Below are 20,998 nucleotides of genomic sequence, written 5' to 3' on the forward strand. Positions count from 1 at the left end.
CCCATCTGCCTTTTGATTTACATTTAATGTAATTACTGATGTGGTTAGATTTACATCTGCCATTTTGCTGTTTGATTCAGGTATGTCTTGGGTCTTTTTTGTTCCTCCTTTACTGACTCATTTTTTATTAAAAAATGTTTGGTAGCATATTGTTTTAATTCCTATGTTGATTTTTTTCATTGTACATTTTGTAGTTATTTTGTCAGTGATTAGGGATTACAGTGTGCATCTTATCACTCTCTTTCAGATTAATGGTGACTTAATTCTGATAAAATACAGCAAATTTGCTGTATTTCCTCCCTTGTCTTTTATCCTACTATTGTCACATATATGGCATCTATATATGCTGTAATCCTAATAATACAGTGTAATTATTGCTTCATACAGCCCTTTAGATAAATTAAGAAAATGTATATGTACACCATCTTTTCTATTCACCACCGACATTTACCATTTCTGGAGCTCTTCATTTCTTCCTGTGGATTCTAATTACTATCTGTTATATTACCTTTCAACCCAAACAACTTCCTTTAGAATTTCTTGTAAGGCAGGTCTTTTGAGTATCTGGGAATGTCTTTATTTCACCTTCATTTTTGAAGGATAATTTTGCTGGCTATAGAACTTGTGGTTGAAAATTTTTTCTTTCAGCATTTAGAATACGTCATTCCACTTCCTTCTAGCCTCCATTGTTTCTGGTAAGAACTGCACTGTTCCTCCTAAATAATTTCTCCTGCTGCTTTCAAGATGTCCTCATTCTCAGTGTCTTTCAACAGTGTGATTATAATGTATCTTAGTGAAGATTGGCTTGTTTATCCTACTGGGGGTTTGCTGAGCTTCTTGGGTCTGCAGATTTATAGTTTTCATCAAATCTGGAATACTGATGGACATTATTTCTTTAAATGCTTTTCCTCTTTCTACTCTCCTTTGGGAGCACTGACTATGCACATGTTGGTGTGCATGATGTTGCCCCATAAAAATTGGAAGCTGTTTGCTTTTCTTTGGTATGTTTTACATCTCTTTGACAGACTGACTAATATCTACTGATCCACCTCTAAGTTTACGGATTCTTTCTTTGGCTATCACAAATCACTATGTTGTGCAGTCAGTAGGTTTTTCATTTCAGTTACTAACTTTTCAACTCTAGGATTTTCATTTGGTTCTTATGAATAGTTTCTATTTCTTTAGTGATATTCCCTATTTGTTGACTCATGGTCATCATAGCTTCTTTTATTTCTTTGAACATATTTATAATAGCTGCTCTGAAATCTTTGGTAAATCCAACATCTGGATCTATTTAGAGGCAGTTTCAGTTGACTGCCTTTTCCCCCGTTTGTCCTAATTTTTTATTTAGAACTGGACATAGTAAATAATATAGTAAACTCAGTTTTGATTGTTTTGTTTTGTTTTTTTTCTTCAGCATTGTTGTTGTGCTGTTCTTTTTTAGCTCGGACTTAATCTGCTGACTCTTTCTCACCCATGGTATGCAGCAGCCGATGTCTCTGCTCAGTTTTTTAAATACTTGGGTTTTAGTTTTCAGTCTCGTTCTAGGGGTCACCCACGTCTGCATAGCTCAGTGGTCAGAGCTTGTGTTCCAACACCATCAGCCAGTAAGGCACTGCTGTCTGCCTACGTATCTACATGTGGGTTAGAGAACTCGTTCACAGTCCAGGGCTTGTGAGGTCTGCCCCAGCTTGTACTCTCCCCCAGGCCCTCTCAGGCCTCCCCTATGCCTGGATGCAGCCTCCAGGCAGCCAGTGCAGCATGGAGATCTTCTCAAGCTCCTTTATGGCTCTCTTATTTCCAGTGTCTCCCAATTCAATGTATGCTCCACATCTGCAGGACAGCAGGGCTGGAGGCATTCTCTGTTCACCACTGCGTGAGTTTTTTGCCCTCCAAACCAAGTCAGCTGCTTCTGGCATTAAAGCTGCTGTGTCCATGGCCAGCCCTGCAATAGCAGGATTCCTCTGCTAAGGAGTGAGGAGTGGAGGTAACCCCAGGCAAGAATACCACCAGTTCCCATTATTCTTTCTCCAAGTTTAGCAGTTTCTTTTAATGAATAAATGCTTCTCAAAATGTTGTTTGCTTCTGGTCAATTTCCAGAGCCCTAAAATGGTTTTGACGAGTTTGTCCAGTTTTATAGCTGTTTTGGTTGGGGGAGAAAATTTGTCAACCTCTTCATTCCTCCATGGCTGGAAGTCCCATCAGTTAGAACGCGTTTTGGTAGGCTAGTACAGAAACATTATATGTGTTAGAGGTAAATTAAACTTCCAACATAGACCCAGAAAAGAAGGAACTTACCCATACCTAGTGAAGTCTTGATGGCAAGAGGAGATTGCCAGACCTCCCTAGAAGGAGTGAACTGAGTTCTGTCAATGGGAAATCATCTCTATATTTACTACTCTAACAGAAGAATTTTTTAAACACTAAAAAACCACCTGCTTTACCAGCAGAAGGCAGCCATGCCATCTTTACATAAGATTCAGAGGTCCCTCATGGTGTCTGCCGTCACGTTAAGAAGCTGTTGTCCTTTGTAGGGTCAAGTAACCACCTCTTCAGGATCCCCACTTTAAGGCTTCTCCCTGAGTACAGAATCTGGTCTTTGGTGACCAGAAAACACTCTTGATTCCTTCCTAGACACCGGCAAGTAATCTTATGTTCCTTAAGAAAACGCCACTGTCCCTGGGAAGTCTGGGCTGGCTGAGTGATGTACCCTGCCTTTCTGACCAGGTGTCCTCCCAGCCGGAACAAAGAGACCGCATTGAGTTACAAATATAATAAAAGTCCTGAGGGATTTCGTATGTTCTTTTATGAAGCCTTATTCACAGAAAGAAATGGAGAGGAGCTTAGCTGTATTCACTAGACTAGACACAAATAGTGACAGTGATATATGAAGTCACTCCATTCTTTCCTGTTCTCACTTTGTTTACCGATGACTGAAAGGAACCAAACCACCCAGCTATTGTTCAGCTTTAAAAAAAAAAAAAAAAAATCCAACTTTTGCTCCCATACCTGGTTCAGTAACATAATGAAGTCACTTAATTGTTCTCAAAGTTGACTCAAATGTACAAATAAAATTGGGTTTTGGCTGTTGCATTAAGCAAGGTTATTTTATCTTTCAAAATATAGACTTTTATAATTTACATCGAGATTTAAGATCTCTGGATTTTAGTTCAAAATATCATCTGATTAGTAGTCCCCCACCTCAGCCTCTCCTAGTAAGTCAATCAATTTGCATAAACTTAAAGCTTTTAGTAACATCAAGAACTACAACTGGCAGACAATGTAATGACAGAATCTTGGGAGCAACTGAGAAAGACAATTATCCACAAAAAAACATATCCAGATTTCAGCCTGTTCTCCATGCTACTAAAACCAGGACTCTGAAAACAACGAATGTTTGAAAAAGGCTTCACATCACCCCTACCAGTCCCCAATTCAAAGATCTTGGGCCCCTACCAAGAAGAAGATTAGAAACCTGTCACTCCCTGTTCCTCAGGGGCTGCATTTTAATATAAGGTCCTGACCTCCCTCCCCACCCACACAAAAGACCACTCATCTTTCTGCTATTAAACTTCGGAGTGAAAAATTTATAGGAGGAAAGCAGGGGGAAGAAAGTGATTCAATTAACTCTTCAAAGCTCCTAAAAGCAAGAGAAAGACTGTCAATTACAGTTTTCCATCATCCATATTTTGTCTCATAATACCAAAGATCTAAAAAGTAGGAATAGGAAGAAGACACCCCCAGAGCTGAGTAAAAGCTGAGCTGGTCAGGGCTACTCAGACACTGGGACCTGGAAGAAGAGGAACATACTTCAGTCTGCCTTTGGCTGTAGGTTTGAGAAAATGGTCAGCTCATGAGCAGAGGCCATTCAGATACACAACCCAATCGCTAATGCTGTCTGACCAGATTCTGAGGACACAAAATCGAATACAGCTCAGTCCCTGTCCTCTCAGGTTCCAAGTCCAGTAAGGGAGGTGAGCACGTACCAGGTAACACACGCCTGGCACCCGCCCCACACCACCCAAGGGGCTCTGTGTGTCACTAAACCTGATACTCATGTACTTTCACATTTTAGCATCTCTGAAATCAAGAATGCTCTCCCAACTGACAGCAAGTAATCCTCGTCAGTGGTAGGTAAAATGATAGCATATCTTACAATCATTGACATTTTACACTTCATGAAATACAGTATACCTCATCTTTGCTACAGTCCTATGAGGTAGGAATTATTATTAATCCTAATGTACAAATGAGGAAACTGAGGCTAGAGAATAAGTGACTCAGGGTCGCCTGGGCGTCAGACTCTTGATTTCAGCTCAGGTCAAGATCTCAGGGTCATGGGATCGAGGCCTATGTCGGGCTCCATGCTCAGTGGGGATTCTGTTTGCGATTCTCTCCCCCTCCCCTTCTCCTCCCCCCTCTCATGCTCGCTCTCCCTGAAATTAATAAATCTTAAAAAAAAAAAAAAGGGAGAGAGAGAAGCTAAGTATCTCAGTGTGGCCAAGCTAGCAAGCGGGTGAGCAGGATGGGGCGGTGTGGCTCTCTAGCCGGGATCTCAACCACAGCGTTGCTCCGCCTGTGAACAAATTTGTCCAGCACAGCATAATATGTGATATACAGGAGCTGTACAAGGTGAGACCAACTACTTCTGGCGAGAAGGGGGAAGGGCTTGGGCTCCAAGGTCACACCCAGCAGGACCAGCAGGAATGCATGTTGGGGTGGGGGGCTCCCGGCAAACACAAAGGGACCAAGTGTAAAACAGCAGAGTGTGTGTTCAGAACTACAAATGGCCCATTATGGCTGGGCCTGTCAGAGTTGAGGAGTGAGAGCGGTAACCGAGGGAGGAAAGGAAGGCAGGGCAAAGGCACAAAGGCGCTGCCAAGCTGCCAAGCTCAAAGGAGCCCGTGCACAGTCCAAAGCAGAAGAGAGCCACGGTCAGGCAGACATTTTAACAGCCCATCGGGGCAGCAGAGCAGAGGCCAGACTCACGTGCATGACCCCTGGGCAGCCATGGACTTGAGGCATCGGGAGGGAGGGAACAGCAGCAGCTAATGATTAGGCTCGCTACATGGCAGTTGCTATTTTACTTGCCTACAAAGGTCTAAACTTCAGAACAACCCAAGAGGAAACCGAAGCACCAAGAGTTCTTAGTGACGGCTAGACGTGGAGGGGACAGGGAGCAGCAAGGACCCCCTCCCATACCTGCCTTGGCTGCCCCGCTGGAGGATGCCAGAGAGGGCGTCAGCAAGGAAGAAGACAGCTGAGGCCCAAGATGTGTTTGGTTCCACATGCGGGCTGGGTGTGGCATGAACGGGACAAGGGAGGGGGCAGCATCCTTCTCTGTTTGGGAAGGACCACCTGCAGACCACCAGCTCACATCCCCTCCTTGCCGGGGCCGTTCCCCTCCTCTTCCTCCTTGCTGCTACCCCTTCTAACACCTTACCCTGCATCTTTAAGGATGATCTTCCGAGGATTATCTTCATCTCCGTCCCAGAAATTTTAATTAAGAACTTACATTGTCTGCTAAGTGTGAGAATATAGAGATAAGGTGAATGGACTTAAAGGTCACTGAAATTCAGAGTAATCTTTGAAAAGAATGGGAAACAAAACTGAAAAACATCCATTAAAATAATCTGCAAGAACATAAAGACTTAGGTGAAATAAGAAACAGCCATCCATAGCAGCCCCGTGTGGCTCTCTCTCAAACACCTGGCTGCCCAAGTACATTAAAGATCTGTGTCCACCCCAGCCTGGACGTTTGCCTGGTGGTGTGTGGAATGATGAAGAGGTTGTGAGAAACTAGAGAAAAACAGAAAGCGAGGTCAGGAAGACACTGACCGGGAGAACCAGGGACAGCGGAGTGGAGACATCACGGTTTCTGGGCTCTGGGTGCATGTCTCTGTCATTTCCTGTACCACCAGGGAGGCGGCCCGTCGTGGACGGAGCCAGGGGGAGCAAGGGAGTACATAAGCACACGGAAGTGCTCTCTGAGGGTTCCAGAACTTACAGATTTGAGAAGCAGAATGTACCAGGCAAGTGGACAGTGAGAGCACAAACATAAAGGACACCGGCGAGGCGCTCAGGTGCCTTCAATGACGGTGGCTGGGTGAGGGCTCCACAAAGCCCACACGGGAGGCATCAAAGAATTCTAAAGAGGCTACTCTCAGATTTTTCGGTCTCAGGATCCTGTACCCACTTAAAAATTATTGAGGAAACCAAAGAAGCATAACCTGCATAAGCAAGAGCCACGAGTCTTTACCACACTAGAATAAAACTGAGAATTTTAAAAATATTTAATTCAAAAATAATGATAAACCTAGTACATGCCAATATAAACAATACTTTTAGGAAAAATATATTTTCTAAGTATATTTTAAAAACAGTTAATGAGAAGAGGGGCAATGTTTTACACTTGTGTAAGTCTCCTTCATGTCTGACTTAACAGAAGATACCTAAACTCACAAATGCTCTAATGCAGTATCACCCAGCACGCAGTCTCTGGAGAAAGCCCCACTGTCTACCCACGAGAGAATGAAAATGAAAAAGGCAAATAATGTCTAAATGTCATTATGGAAATAGTTTTGACCTTTCCACCTCCTAGAAGGACCTCAGGGACTCCCAGGGGTCTCTGGACCACACTTTGCTAACTATGATCTAGAGGAGGGCAGACCATGGTGATCAGGAGAGACAAAAGACAGAGCATCCAGGTAAGCCCCCACACTGGAAAACCGTGAGGGGAGGTGGGAGAACATCTGCCTCATGTCAGCAGACATAAACATTCAATCAGATGTCAAATTCTGCCGGCACTCTTTTTGTTTCATTGCTTGGTGGAGGTGGTGGGGTGCGACATATCAGAATTATGATCCCATTCCCCTAAATTATGATATAATCTCCCTTTACTCCCAAGAGGTGAGAATTCCTGGTACAGAAAATATATTGCTAATAAAAGTATGTTCTGTTAGGTATTGGGGATAAGAAGAATGATTTACTTATAGAAGCCATCAAATGAAGTGCAGGTAAATTAAGAACCTAAACCCCAGAGGGGCACCTAGGTGGCACAGTCGGTTAAGCATCTAACTCGGTTTTGGCTCAGGTCGTGAGATCAAGCCCTGCATCGGGCTCCACGCTCAGCACAGAATCTGCTTGAGATTCTCCCTCCCTCTGCCCCTCCCGCTTGTGCTCCCTCTCTCTAAAATAAATAAATCTTAAAAAAAAAAAAAAAATTACCCAAGATTTAGAATTACAAGTTTTAACTTCCCAATACAGTGTTCAAACTAAGATTAATTTATATTACTTGTATGCACACCAAATAACAAGGAAGGAAAACAACCCCGAAATAAAAGGGCTGGGACACTGAGTGTTTCCCATAGGAAATCCACACATTGGTACGGCTGGGGAGGAGCTGAGGTTAGTGGCCGGGTGCATGGGCTCTGGTACTGAACAGGTTTGGTTTCAAGCTCTGGGCCTGCTGAGGACTAGTTGTATGGGCCTGGGGCAGGTGCACGGCTCTCAACCATGACGCCGAGAGAACAGGCTTCCAGCACTGGGCAGTCGTGATGACCATGTGGGAATTCACTTCAGCATTTGACGTGTATCTGACATAGAAGTTGGATTTAATAAATGTCGGCTGTTAATGGTAATTTAGCTATTACCACCACTACATTATTAATAATTAATGTTCTGCTGTCCTTCAGGGAGTTTATCCTATTCACCTCTTAACTTTTATCCTTCTCTTTCGTTGGATATTTTTTTCAATCCTTTAAGTCTGTTTTCTAAACATTTTAGTGCTCTCGTGTTTAAGAAAAAAGCTTTGCATAGTAATCTAAGAGACAGCTTTCTAATCACTGGAATTTTAAAAGGAAATTGTTCCAACCATAGGAGTTCCAGACAAGAGTTTCCAAAACTCTGGAAGGCCAACTGTGCCTAGCCCAACCCAATCCTCTCTTCTTCCCAAGACAAGTCATGCTAAGGGCACATCCTTTGTAATAACCGCAAGATTAATTTCTAGGCCAGGAAAAGACGTGTAATCCCATCTCCTTCCGGTCTTCATTAAGTGAAAGCTCAGTTTTCACTGTGAAAAACAGATGCCCGCGCTCACCCACCATCATACCCTTTCACCAAAATGCCTGGCCAGGCCGTGTTCTGGGTCCTCAGGTAGGTCATCTATTACCATCTGTCTATCTTTCCATAACTGCTCGAAATATGAATTATTTAGTAAGCTAGCAACAAGTAGGAGGAGGTCGGCACTATTTTCCCTACACAAATCAATTTATCTAAAAGTATTTTAAAATTCTATTTCTCGTCAATTGACATTGAAACAACATTTTAGAATCCATATTATGTATTTTAGTAAATATCGACCTGACTTACAGCACTTACAAAAGTCTGAACAAGTTTAAAGAATGGGAGAGGTTTTAGAGATTAAAATCACTGTTATTCGGATATTTATTTAAAGGTTAAAGCATTTTTAAAAGACCCCAACACTTCATTCTAATGAAGACTAAGAAAAAGCCAGTCAAAATACAATGCCTCAATGGTGCTTGTTACTCTTCCAAAAAATAAATAGGATTTGTATGCTGTCTGGTAAACAGGTGAAAATCTTCTAAAAGACAGCAACAACAAATCTTTAAAAGAATGTTGGTAAATAATCTAACAACATACATGAATTTCACAGACTTCCATGCCTGACAGTTACTGGTTCTGCGACTGTGGTCAAGTGAACTGACCTCTGGGACCTTAGGAATACCTCCTAAGTAGGCCTGTTGGGACAGTTAATTGGGATATTTGTAAAAAGCACTCCACAAAGGGACTGGCACCTAGAAGTCCCTCCATCATTCAAATGCCAAAGTCAGAGTCCAAGGGCTCTCTCTTAAATCATACTGCTTCTAACACTGTGAAGACAAAACTCACACATGTGAACAGGTTACTATAAGGATACACCACAGGTACTTCCATCCGTTAGCAAGCCCTAATTTTCCAAAACCATTTCCTCACTTCTTACTCAAAAGTTAAGAAGAAAACAGTCACGAAGCTTTTATTCTCACAAAACTTCGACAAGGACCACATATTTTATGTAAGTGGCATGTGTTATGACATATTACTGAGTGATTTTGCTCATCATTCTAACAGATGGTTATGTGAGTTTTTAATTTTTCTTTCAACATGCTGGCAAGGATGAAGGTCTTAATGTAAAAGTAAAATTAGTTTCCAGAAGTATCTAAAACCAAAAAATGAGTCCTTATATTTTTCCAATGAAAAGTACTCTTATTTTTAATTATCACAACGAAGCAGTTATTTTTGATAATATATGAATTGTTATCTTCAAAACAAAAAGGATATATCATTTAATTGGATAATATTGCCAAAACTCTTTCATTTTTTAAGTGATTAATTTGGGGTATTAGTTATTAATCTGACATTTTTAGATAGACCTGATGTGGCAGAACCTCATCACACAAGTAATCCTTGCAAACTTCTCTTTACTCTAACACATTCAGATGAACAGCATCGCCCAAAGTAACACCTTTATTTACCAACGGATGTGTGTCAGTCTTATTAGCATCCCTACATTAATATAACCCCCCTGCTTTGCATAAAAACCCTTGCTTAATCCTAAGGAGGAAAAAAAAAAAACTTGCTCAAGGATGACCAAACCCTCCTTAACAGAGAGATCCAGTATACAATTAGAAATAAAATTTAGAATCCAAATACCTCCAAAAGAGATACTATAATTGACTGAATGACATAAACGAAACTGAATCATGCCCTTTCCTGAGTTCAGGCTTTTATGGAATGATGCTATGTCCTCAAGATTTTTCAGAAATCCAACGGAACCTAAACATCCTATTGCCAAGTAACAGGTTTTCCTCCCTATGAGAATTGAGAATATTCAAAAACCTTAGATCCTAAGCACAATATGCTACAAGGCCACTGCATTTTTTTGGAAAAAGATATCTGCATCTGTGTTCTAAGGAAGAGCGACGAACACATACAGACCTCTGCCTTTGTTGGGGACCCTGTTGGCTCTCATTCCTTTTTTCCTCAATCAATTTAGGGCATTTCTTTTCTACTGACTCATTCTCATAATCATCATGCTTAATGCTTAGAAGTAATCTACTGCAGAGGTAAAAAACTTAGGCCCTGGGTAAAGGCAGACACACCTAGTTCCAATCCTAGATCCATCACTTACTAAGCTGTGTTTCCCTGTGGGATAGGTCTCCCACGCTACCTCCAAAGGCTAGTGCTAGGATTAAGTGCCAATGCATGGGCTTTGCACAGTGACTGATACACAATAATTACAGAAGCATTAACTATTATAAAAATAAGATCACGTTAAAAATCGATTTTAGAATTACAGTTTTCCAACTGAAATTCGACTTCTGGCACAGCCATACCAAAAGGGCCTGTACCTTTATCCCCAACCACCACAAGGCTTTCAAACATGGTCCACGGAGAGCATAAGAGAAAAAAAATCTAAGAGTTCAGTTTCCTTCCTGCCATATTTTATTCCCTCTCATGGGAGCATGAGGATTGTTCTCAGTGAAGTTAATATTCTCCCCACAGAGTTCCCGCTGAGCCACTACCCGCTGCTAATTAACTTCATGAGGACAAATTTTCAAGTGACTTGAGGCTTCTGCCTGCCAGACGGCATTTCCGAGATCATCATTCCTTCCTAGTAGAGTTCGGGCAGTTCCTAATGCCATTTTTGTCTAGGAATCCATATTGTAGGAGTCTCGATAGAGCTGGCAGATAATAAGTGGACATGACCCTCGGCTACCTGCTCCTTGGGGTCTTCCTGGATGGAAATCAAGGCCAGGTCAGCTACAGCTGCCTCTTCTTGCCCCAGCCCCACCCCAACCCCCAGGACTGCGGCTCTATGGGGAAGAACAAGGAGGAAGTGAGCCAGACACACAAACAGAGCTGCAAGTCAACCCATCAAGCATGCCATTCAAGGCCTATCGCAGGAATGAATGTAAGATTTGGAAATACCAAACCAAAAACGTGGAAAAAAAAGACTCAAAAGCAAAAGCCACAAAATACTCAGAACAGTAAAGATAACCTCACCTACTGAGAGCTTCTAACATCTAAATGCTCAACCATGGGATTAAAAAATAAGTAAAAGATCCCTGCCAAGGAGTTCATGTTCTGGGAAGAAGAAAAGACGAATTACGGTGCACGGTGGCCAGGTTGATGGCCCAGCTCTAACATGACATCAGAAGGAAAAAGAGCAAAATACGTGTCACTAAGAATGACCTCTGAAAGCATCTCATGCACAATTTGAACACCTCTTCTAGCTGAACACTGTATGCAAACAACAAGCATAGCTGGATGCCCCAAGCATGAAACGGGCAGGCACATGCTCCTTAGCAGAGTCACCAGTTTAATCCAATTTAGACCCAAAAAGGTTAAGTGACTTGGCCAAGGTCCCAAAGCTAATGAAAATTCAGCAGAGTTTGAATTCAAACCCATATATCCAGGACTCCAAACCTCTACTCATCCAGTCAACCACTAAGGCCACCTGGGTGGAAGGCAGAGTTTGCATTCGATCTTCTCCCATGACCTAGCCAGCTGTTCAATTTCATCATCAATAAAGGAAGCATCTGAGGGGCACCTGGGGGGCTCAGTTGTTAAGTGTCTGCCTTCGGCCCAGGTCATGGTTCCCAGGGCCCTGGGATCAAGCCCCACATCGGGCTCTCTGCTTGGCGGGGAGTCAGCTTCTCCCTCTCCCATTCCCCCTGCTTGTGTTCCCTGTCTCTTTCTGTCAAATAAACAAAATCTTTAAAAAAAAAAACCAAAGGAGGCATCTGAGGAAAGTATGTGTTAATATTTCTCAATTCTTAAAAACATACGTTAGCATAATCTCTCCTTAACACCAAATATCTGTACTCTGTTTCCAACTGTTTTATTCTACTGAACATACAGTAAATGGCTGATACACATACAGCCTGTCCTCATGAAGTTAATTAGCATTCCCAGCTAGCCGCTCCCTCCTTTACGCTTCCGTGGCCCTGAGTATATTCTTCTTTTCTAAGACTCATCACAGTGTGACTGGTAGTTTGACAGGAAGACAGAGCACGTCCCCGTACCCATCCCTGGATCCCAGTATCAGCTAACAAGTATCTGTTGCATGACTGACTGTCTTAGTATCTCCATCCAACCCAACAGCGCATTTCAGAGGGTGAGGACCACATCTCCATTATCTTTAAGTTTCTGGAAACACTGTGGCACACAAGAAACGTTTGTTCAAATTAGTGGGGAGGCAAGGCGTTAGAATGGTTAAGTTTAAAACTGATTTCCTCCCTCTCTGACAATATAACCCCATCCACAGCCTGGCAGCCTGTTGGACAGGTATGATTTTACTGTATATACCTACACCTTTTACATTTTTTATTTAGGTCATCTGTTTTGTTGAAAATTACTTGCCAACTTATAATGATCAGCTTAACTTCTTTAGGCTAAGGGGATTTTCTACTCTTTCTGTTTTAACCATTCCACATTTCTGCTGTTTGTATTTAGATAATGGCAGTTCCTTTGTGCTGTGTTCCAGAAGTCTGAGAATTTTTAGAACTCAAAACAAGTTTTCCCATAGAAAAGTCAGAAAACAAAAAGCTGACATGAAGGGCGCTGAGGTTCCCACGCCCGTCCACAAAGGCTTGTTTTGCACATCTGAGCAGCACAGAGCCCAGCCCCACTGTGCTGCCTTCTCCAGGGAAAAGGCCTTCCTAATTCCAGGAGGATGCCCAAAACACCTTTCTACTCCCCTTCCTCTTCTCCAGGCTACACCCAACCTCCCACCCCCACCCTTTCTGCCCCACCCCCATTCCACTCCCCCTGGGGCCCGGGATCGGGGTAAAGCCCAGCACAGATGTGCAGGCTCGGGAATTAGGTCAGGGACTCTGCCGCAGACAGACGAGGACACGGGGCTACGATAATGGCAGCCCTGAGACGCAGCTCAGGGGCTCTCTCCAGGAGGCAGGGGCTGGGGCCCTGAAGCAAGAGCTTCAGGAGACGACAGGGAAAGGGTCTGCTGTCGTGCAGGAGTCATAGTATCATTCATCCATTTGCTCATTCATTCAACAGATGCTTCGTGAGAACTCGTAGGTACCGCACTGTATTCCGAAGACAACAGACATGACATGGCTGCTGTTTTGGCCCCCAAGGAACATCTGACTATATCTGGAAACGTTCACAGTTGTCACAGCTTGGGGGGGGGGAGGGGAGGAGGCGCTACTCGCACCTAGTGGGCGGAGGCCGGGGACGCCCCTCACCATCCTACAGTGCACAGGACAGCCCCCACATCAAAGAATGATCCAGCCCAAGACGTCAACAGTGCTGGGGCTGAGAAAGCCTGCTTTAAGTAATTTATGACAGCTCTTCTTGAGAAAATTATCACAATTTAGAATAATTTTTAATGTAACAGAATTATATTTTGATCTAATTCTATTATAGGGAAATCCATATTGATATGGGAATAAAGAGGAACACTTACTTGTGCATGTTCTCCACTCCTATTATGATCATGATACAGTAGGAAATTCCACTTTGTACAAGAAAATGTAAGGCATACCTATAAAAAGTAAGAGGACTGTTAGAAGAGGGGTACCCATGCACAGACATCAAGACGAGACCACTGAGGCTACAAAGTGCTTATGTATCACACACAACATCTCCAGGTAAAAAGTAAGGAATCTAACTTCCAGAGCCTAGAATTCTGTGAACACCTTACAGGGGGTCCCATATCACAAGCCCCAGAAGAGCTGGAAAAATCAAATGAAACCTCATAAAGGCACACTCAGTGCCCTGGCATTCCCCGTCTCCTAGCTACATGGAAGCGCTGTGGGGTTATGTGGCTCAAGGATTACAGCTTTTTCCATAACTCAAGGCACAATGAGGAAAAGGAGTAATAAATCTGGATTTCAGAATAGTCCTGAGAGAACATTAGTTGTTTTCCCAAAGACCTAAAACTGTTTCTCACAAAGCAACAAAAAGTACCAAATAATAGTATTGACTGAAAACCAGGTACACCCAAATCTGTTTATTCTGAAAGCATGATGGCTCAAATCAAATGATCTAATTCTTCATTTGCAGTCATCCGTCTATAAAACATTCTGGCTGAGGTGACACAGAATTTTGTAATGTTCCAATGAGGCAATCCACCATTAAATGAGAGAACTAATTTATCCATTCATGTCACAAAATTCAGGCAAACATGATTAGGATTTCTGGTTTTAAACTCAATCCAAACTATCCCTAAGATTATGCATACATGGGCACACAGACATGAACTCACAAATTCCTTTCCCCCTTGATGGCATGAATAATTTACGAAAAAATTTTCAAACCATTGTACACAATTTAAAATATAAATAAGGATCTTAATCCGTGATTAAAATTACTTTTTAAGCTAATCATTACAGAATAACAGGCATCTCCAATGTGGGAAAGTTACTTAAACTTTTGCAATACATTTTTCCATAGAAATATTATAAATAAGAAGGAGGCTCCAAGGCAGGCCCACAGAAGAAACTTATTTAACCCATTGAACAGAGGATGTCAAGTCAGCCCATCTCTCTCTCTCTCCCTATCTAACACACACATAACACACAGGAAAACAATGTTGGCCTGGAATACTACTTTGACTAGAAAGTCATGAGAAAGCAGAAAAACATATATGAGTATAAACTGAAACAGAAGGAAGCTTTAAAAACATGATTAAAACACACCTCTCTAAATAATATCCACCTCCTATTTGTTGCCAGCATTAACAATTCACTAACAGATTTAATGGGGAAATGATGAAGAGGATTACTACATACTTTTAAGGGCTTTATTGAGAGTAGAACTCATTAAAGATACTGGTCTTAAAAAATATTTTTTTTGAGGATTCTTGGGGAAATATACTTTTCTCCTCTTGTGTGAGTAAATTTCCTTGGAACTACAACAACTCTAGAACTACAAGTTTTATTTCTCAAACTGTGCCACGGTTTCTTCTAGACTACCCTGGCACCACGGTTCAGACGATGTGCTTGGCAATCTTGTGGGGTGCAACATCGCACGTTGCTAGCCTCCTGTTGTAACAGCCTTTGTCACTGTGACCGTACAAGTTTGTCCATATGAAGCAGATCTGCGTTCACCTCTGCATCATTGACCTCTGTGACAAGCCTCGAGGTGCTTTTCCACTCATTTATGGCACCTGGTGACTTTCTTCATAATCCCCCACATGCAGCCACTCCACTTGCTCTCATTAGGAAAAGGAGCATAATAAATAACAGAGGAGCCACAAAGTATTTTTCAGGCTTAAGAGAGAATCCGTGCAGGGTGTTGACTGGGGTGTCTGGCACACAGTAAGCACTCAACTATTAAGTATTATTAGTAAAGTAGAAATTCAAGATAGGAGGTATCCTAAAGGTCTTTAATGCAACTCTCATCATTTTAGAGTTGAGGAAACTAAGTCCTGAAGTCACATACCTGGTTAGTACCCTAAAAGACATTAAAACTCAAGTGGTTTCCTTCAGGAAACTCACCCGAAGGAAACTCACCCACTGGCTGACTCTTCAAGGGGCAGAGTGGGGCAGGACCCACAGACTGTGCATCACGCCTCTCAAGCCGCCCGAGGACTTTGAGAAGAAAGTGATCTTTTATCTCAAAACTTCAGGGTTTTTTAAGATAACACATCTTATTTTGAATTTCAAATCACACTAAACACAGGTATAAATTGTATGTTTAGCAAAAAAGAACGCAAGTTTAAAAAGGTGGAGAAATACCTCCCCGCTTGTTGAACGGATCTGTGTGGAGTGTGTGTTTTCTGGCAAGCACCATCCTGGGCACTAGGAATAAAGAGTCAATGGGACACAGTCTCTGCAGAGAGATTACAGTGTAGAGGCAAAGACACACAAATAACAGAGTATGTTAATACTGTGTGACAAACACTAAAAAAGAGATTGGATAAACAGAAAATTTCCAATCTGGACTGCCACCTGGACTTCAGTAATGACAGATGATAATAATGAAAATGGTCTTGACCCTGGGTACTTTCCAGGTTCATAGTGAGCTGGCTATGGCGCTAAGCTCCTCTCTGTAGTACAACACCTTTCAGCTCTCCCCATGATCACTGACTCCCTTTCACAGACGAGAAGGTAAAGCCAAGGGTTGGAAGTCCATGTCCAGAGAAACAGAGCTACCTGCCCAAGGTGCACCGAGCAGAATCCAAGTCTGACTCCAGAGTCCAAGCTCTATTCCACTAGCTTTTACTGTTATCAAAGATAGTTAAATAAATAATTAAAAGTATAAGCAAATTCTCAGTTAAAACAAACTTGCAGATGATGGTTAAAAAAAAAAAAAAGGCCAAGACCAAATAGAAGTAGGTAAAATGATCAATTCTATTTACAGAGTATGAACATATGTCTTCCAAAAGGGAAGTTGTCTAAATCAATACCAGAATGACTGCCTCTGAGCCTAAAAAACCAAAGTGCTAAACTGCAAATTGAAAGGATACTCTACTTCCCCTACTCATTCCAATTAGCAAAGAGTTATTTAGACCTGGTACAGAGAAGTAAAAAAAAAAAAAAAAATTCTCTTCCCAAAGAAAGGAATATAAAACGTTTCTTCTTCAAGGAAAAAAAAAAGACCAGAGAACTCTATTTTTAAAAATCCTGGTTCTCCAGAATCGAGAGCCCAGAAATGGACCCTCAACTCTATGGTCAACTTATCTTTGACAAAGCAGGAAAGAATGTCCAATGGCAAAAAGACAGTCTCTTCAACAAATGGTGTTGGGAAAATTGGACAGCCACATGCAGAAGAATGAAACTGGACCATTTCCTTACACCACACACAAAAATAGACTCCAAATGGCTGAAAGACCTAAACGTGAGACAGGAGTCCATCAAAATCCTAAAGGAGAACACAGGCAGCAACCTCTTCGACCTCAGCCGCAGCAACTTCTTCCTAGAAACATCACCAAAGGCAAGGGAAGCCAGGGCAAAAATGAACTCTTGGGATTTCATCAAGATAAAAAGCTTTTGCACAGCAAAAGAAACAGTCCACAAAACCAAAAGACAACTGACAGAATGGGAGAAAATATTTGCAAATGACATATCAGATAAAGGGCTAGTGTCCAAAATCTATAAAGAACTTATCAAACTCAACACCCAAAGAACAAATAATCCAATCAAGAAATGGGCAGAAGACATGAACAGACATTTTTCCAAAGAAGACATCCAAATGGCCAACAGACACATGAAAAAGTGCTCCACATCGCTCGGCATCAGGGAAATCCAAATCAAAACCTCAATGAGATACCACCTCACACCCGTCAGAATGGCTAGAATTAACAAGTCAGGGAATGACAGATGTTGGCGGGGATGTGGAGAAAGGGGAACCCTCCTACACTGTTGGTGGGAATGCAAGCTGGTGCAACCCCTCTGGAAAACAGTATGGAGGTTCCTCAAACAGTTGAAATTAGAGCTACCATTCGATCCGGCAATTCCACTACTGGGTATTTACCACAAAGATACAAATGTAGGGACCCGAAGGGGTACGTGCACCCCAATGTTTATAGCAGCAATGTCCACAATAGCCAAACTGAGGAAAGAGCCAAGATGTCCATCGACAGATGAATGGATAAAGAAGATGTGGTATATATACACAATGAAATATTATGTAGCCATCAAAAGGAATGAGATCTTGCCATTTGCAACGACGTGGATGGAACTGGAGGGTGTTATGCTGAGTGAAATAAGTCAATCAGAGAAAGACATGTATCATATGACCTCACTGATATGAGGAATTCTTAATCTCAGGAACAAACTGAGTGTTACTGGAGTGGTTGGGGGTGGGAGGGATGGGGTGGCTGGGTGATAGACACTGGGGAGGGTATGTGCTATGGTGAGCGCTGTGAATTGTGTAAGACTGTTGAATCACAGATCTGTACTTCTGAAACAAATAACGCAACATATTTTAAGAGAAAAGAAAAAGAAGAAGATAACAGGAGAGGAAGAATGAAGGGGAGTAAGTCAGAGGGGGAGACGAACCATGAGAGATGATGGACTCTGAAAAACAAACTGAGGGTTCTAGAGGGGAGGGGGGTAAGGGGATGGGTTAGCCTGGTGATGGGTATTAAAGAGGGCACATTCTGCATGGAGCACTGGGTGTTATGAACAAACAATGAATCATGGAACACTACATCAAAAACTAATGATGTAATATATGGTGATTAACATAACAATAAAAAAATTTAAAAAAATCCTGGTTCTCACATATGATTTGAAATACTAAGGATTACGTAAGGTCAGGTTCCTCATGGCACTGTGTATAAAGCATCTGAAAAGGCTTCTCAGCAAGGAAACACCTGCTCAGTACAGAGTCCTAAGGAAAGAGCATGCTTACCTTCACAGTGCTCTGTGTTGTCCGACTCCAAAAGATACTACTTACATTTCAATTTTCTACTCTGTTTCTACTGACCACAACATGAATGGTGTCCCTGGACTTGGCCAATCTGAACTATAAGCCTTCCCCAACCCCTCTTTAAAATGTGTCCCCCAGGGGCACCTGGGTGGTTTAGTCAGTTAAACATCCAACTCTTGATTTTGGCTCAGGTCATGAACTTAGGGTCCTGGGATCAAGCCCTATCTTGGGCTTCCCGCTCAGCAAGGAGTCTGCCTGAGGATTCTCTCTCCCTCTCCCTCTGCCCCTTCCCCTGGTCACATGCACACATACGCTCTCTCAAATAAATAAATCTTTAAAAAATATATTAAAGGGGCGCCTGGGTGGCTCACTCATTAAGCGTCTGCCTTCAGCTCAGGTCATGGTCCCAGGGTCCTGGGATCTAGCCCCACATCGGGCTCCCTGCTCTGTGGGAAGCCTGCTTCTCCCTCTTTCACTCCCCCTGCTTGTGTTCCCTCTCTCACTGTGTCTCTCTCAGTCAAATAAATAAATAAATAAATAAATAAATAAATAAATAAAATTAAAAAAAATAAAAAATAGGGCGCCTGGGTGGCTCAGTCAGTTAAGTGTCTGCCTTCAGCTCAGTCATGATCCCGGGGTCCTGGGATCAAGTCCTGTGTCGGGCTACTTGCTCAGCAGGAAGTATGCCTCTCCCTCTGCCTCTGCTCCTCCCCCCTGCTTGTGCTCTCTCACGCTCTGTCTCACTCTCTCAAATGAATAAATAAAAAAGATCTTCAAAATAAATAAGTAAAGAAGTAAAAAATAAACTGTATCCCCTAAATACTGGAGCATTTAAGGGTGAAATATGCAGACTGGGATATAATTTTAATTAATTCAGAAAAATAAGTTGGGGAATAAATAAGAATGGTGAATAAATAAGAATGGTGGAATTTTTAAAACTGTTGAAGCTGGGTAATGGGCATATAAGGGTTCATTATTCCCTGTACATCTCCATTTGAAAAGTTTCATAATAAAAAAAGTATACATATATGTACACACACACACTACCCCCTGGTATGATTTATGAGAAATTTAAATAGAATCACCTGAGAAAACTAGGAAAACTTTGATGCTACAAATCTGCTGTCATCAGAAGGAAGCCGAAAAGACGGTACATGGGAATTAAGAGATCAGCTCTAAGTCTCAGGACGAGATACCTACAACTGGCCGCGCCTATCAGAGGACTGGCCACATGGCAATATGGTAGAGGCTGAATAAATGATCCCTGATTGATTTTTTTCATTAGTTTCTAGGAAACATCTGCAATTGCCAGAGCCAAAAATTAGATTAAGAAACACCAGTATATCCCAAGCCCCACAAGAATCAAAAACAACATGCTCGCACAAACACAGAGGCGATAACAAAGTCCTGCAGATCCTACACCCCACAAGAGGAACTACTAAAGCACAGATCCAGCAAGTTCATCCTCCCCTCTCAGGGAATTTTCATCTCAAATAAGAGTCTATAGAAGAGCAAACCTACAAAGCCTTATCTGTGAGCGTGTTAATAGTACAGCAAATGACCGAGCAGCATAAGCTCTCACTTAAAAAGGAAAATTCAGAAGAAATCACAAAGAAGCCCTTCCACTGAGTCTCTGCTGCTTTGCCAAGACTGTGTGCTCTTCTCCTGATTTGCTTCTGTCACCCAACCAGTCACCTGTAACAAACAGGAAGGAGGGTATTTCTATATTTAGAGCTCGCCGGGAAGCCCTGCAATTAAGAAGGGAGCTACCTGAAGGGAACACACACACCTGAAGGGTCATAAATAAAGGCTATCTAACATAAAGAATTCTTCCCCACCAAAAACAAAAAAACCTCTTTTTACTAATGGCAGCATCTAAAAAATGGTAATAGAGTTCTATCACTGGGCTGTACCCAAATGCATGGTAAGAAAATACTACTTTAAGTGGCTTATTTGTCTTGGCATAAAAGATGTGCAAAATAGGTGAAGAGAACTACTCAGGACAGAAGGAAATGTTTGTATGTCTTTTTTCGTCATCTGTCCTATTTCATACATTATAAATAGTAAATTGCCCTCTGAGCCCAAACTGAAGAGACAGGGCCCATTCTCCACACTTGATTTTTTCTATTAAAAATAAAAATATAAAACTTTACACGTAATAGATAAGAACAAAACCCACATAATGTATCTTTGTACACACTCAATCACAAAGATGTCCAAAGTCTTCATTTAAATATAATTAAAATAATTACTTACCATCCAAAGCAAAAAAGTGCAAGATAAAGGCCCAAAAGGGTAGCAACGACATGTCTTATAAAAGAGCTAGTTTTGCTTGAACGTAGATAAGTTCGAAACCAAATGGCTGCTAGCAAGGCAAAGAGTTGGCACACTACAAAGTTGACCTGTAAAGAAAAATTAAAATTCCGTATTAGCAACACAGACTTGACTCTTTCATTTAATGTCACATTTAAATTCTCAGGACAAAACCCACCAAAGCTATATAAAATTAAGATCTTCCAAGTTTACAAGAGAAACAAAAACAAAAGCAAAAATTGGGGCCTTGGCAGGGATGACAGCTCCGGGTTCTAAGAGACGG

General features: G+C 41.9%; 1 protein-coding gene across 6 annotated transcripts in view; it reads right to left on the minus strand.

Annotated features, from left to right (window-relative positions):
* Positions 1-20,998, minus strand: part of MBOAT2 (membrane bound glycerophospholipid O-acyltransferase 2) — a 95,260-nt gene that overhangs the window by 50,517 nt on the left and 23,745 nt on the right. For 4 of the 6 annotated variants that reach the window (XM_073896969.1, XM_025867569.2, XM_073896970.1 and 1 more), the window contains 2 exons: positions 20,659-20,804; positions 13,490-13,567 (listed from right to left, as the gene is read on the minus strand). In XM_073896969.1, the coding sequence (XP_073753070.1) occupies positions 13,490-13,567; positions 20,659-20,804 (224 nt within the window). Of the gene's footprint in view, positions 1-13,489; positions 13,568-20,658; positions 20,805-20,998 lie in introns of those variants that run through there. The other 2 variants (XM_073896972.1, XM_073896973.1) reach the window with 1 other exon arrangement.

The sequence above is a fragment of the Callorhinus ursinus genome, unplaced genomic scaffold (assembly GCF_003265705.2).
Source record: "Callorhinus ursinus isolate GAN/ISIS: 27379988/994484 unplaced genomic scaffold, GSC_fseal_2.0 scaffold10, whole genome shotgun sequence".
Taxonomy (NCBI): domain Eukaryota; kingdom Metazoa; phylum Chordata; class Mammalia; order Carnivora; family Otariidae; genus Callorhinus; species Callorhinus ursinus.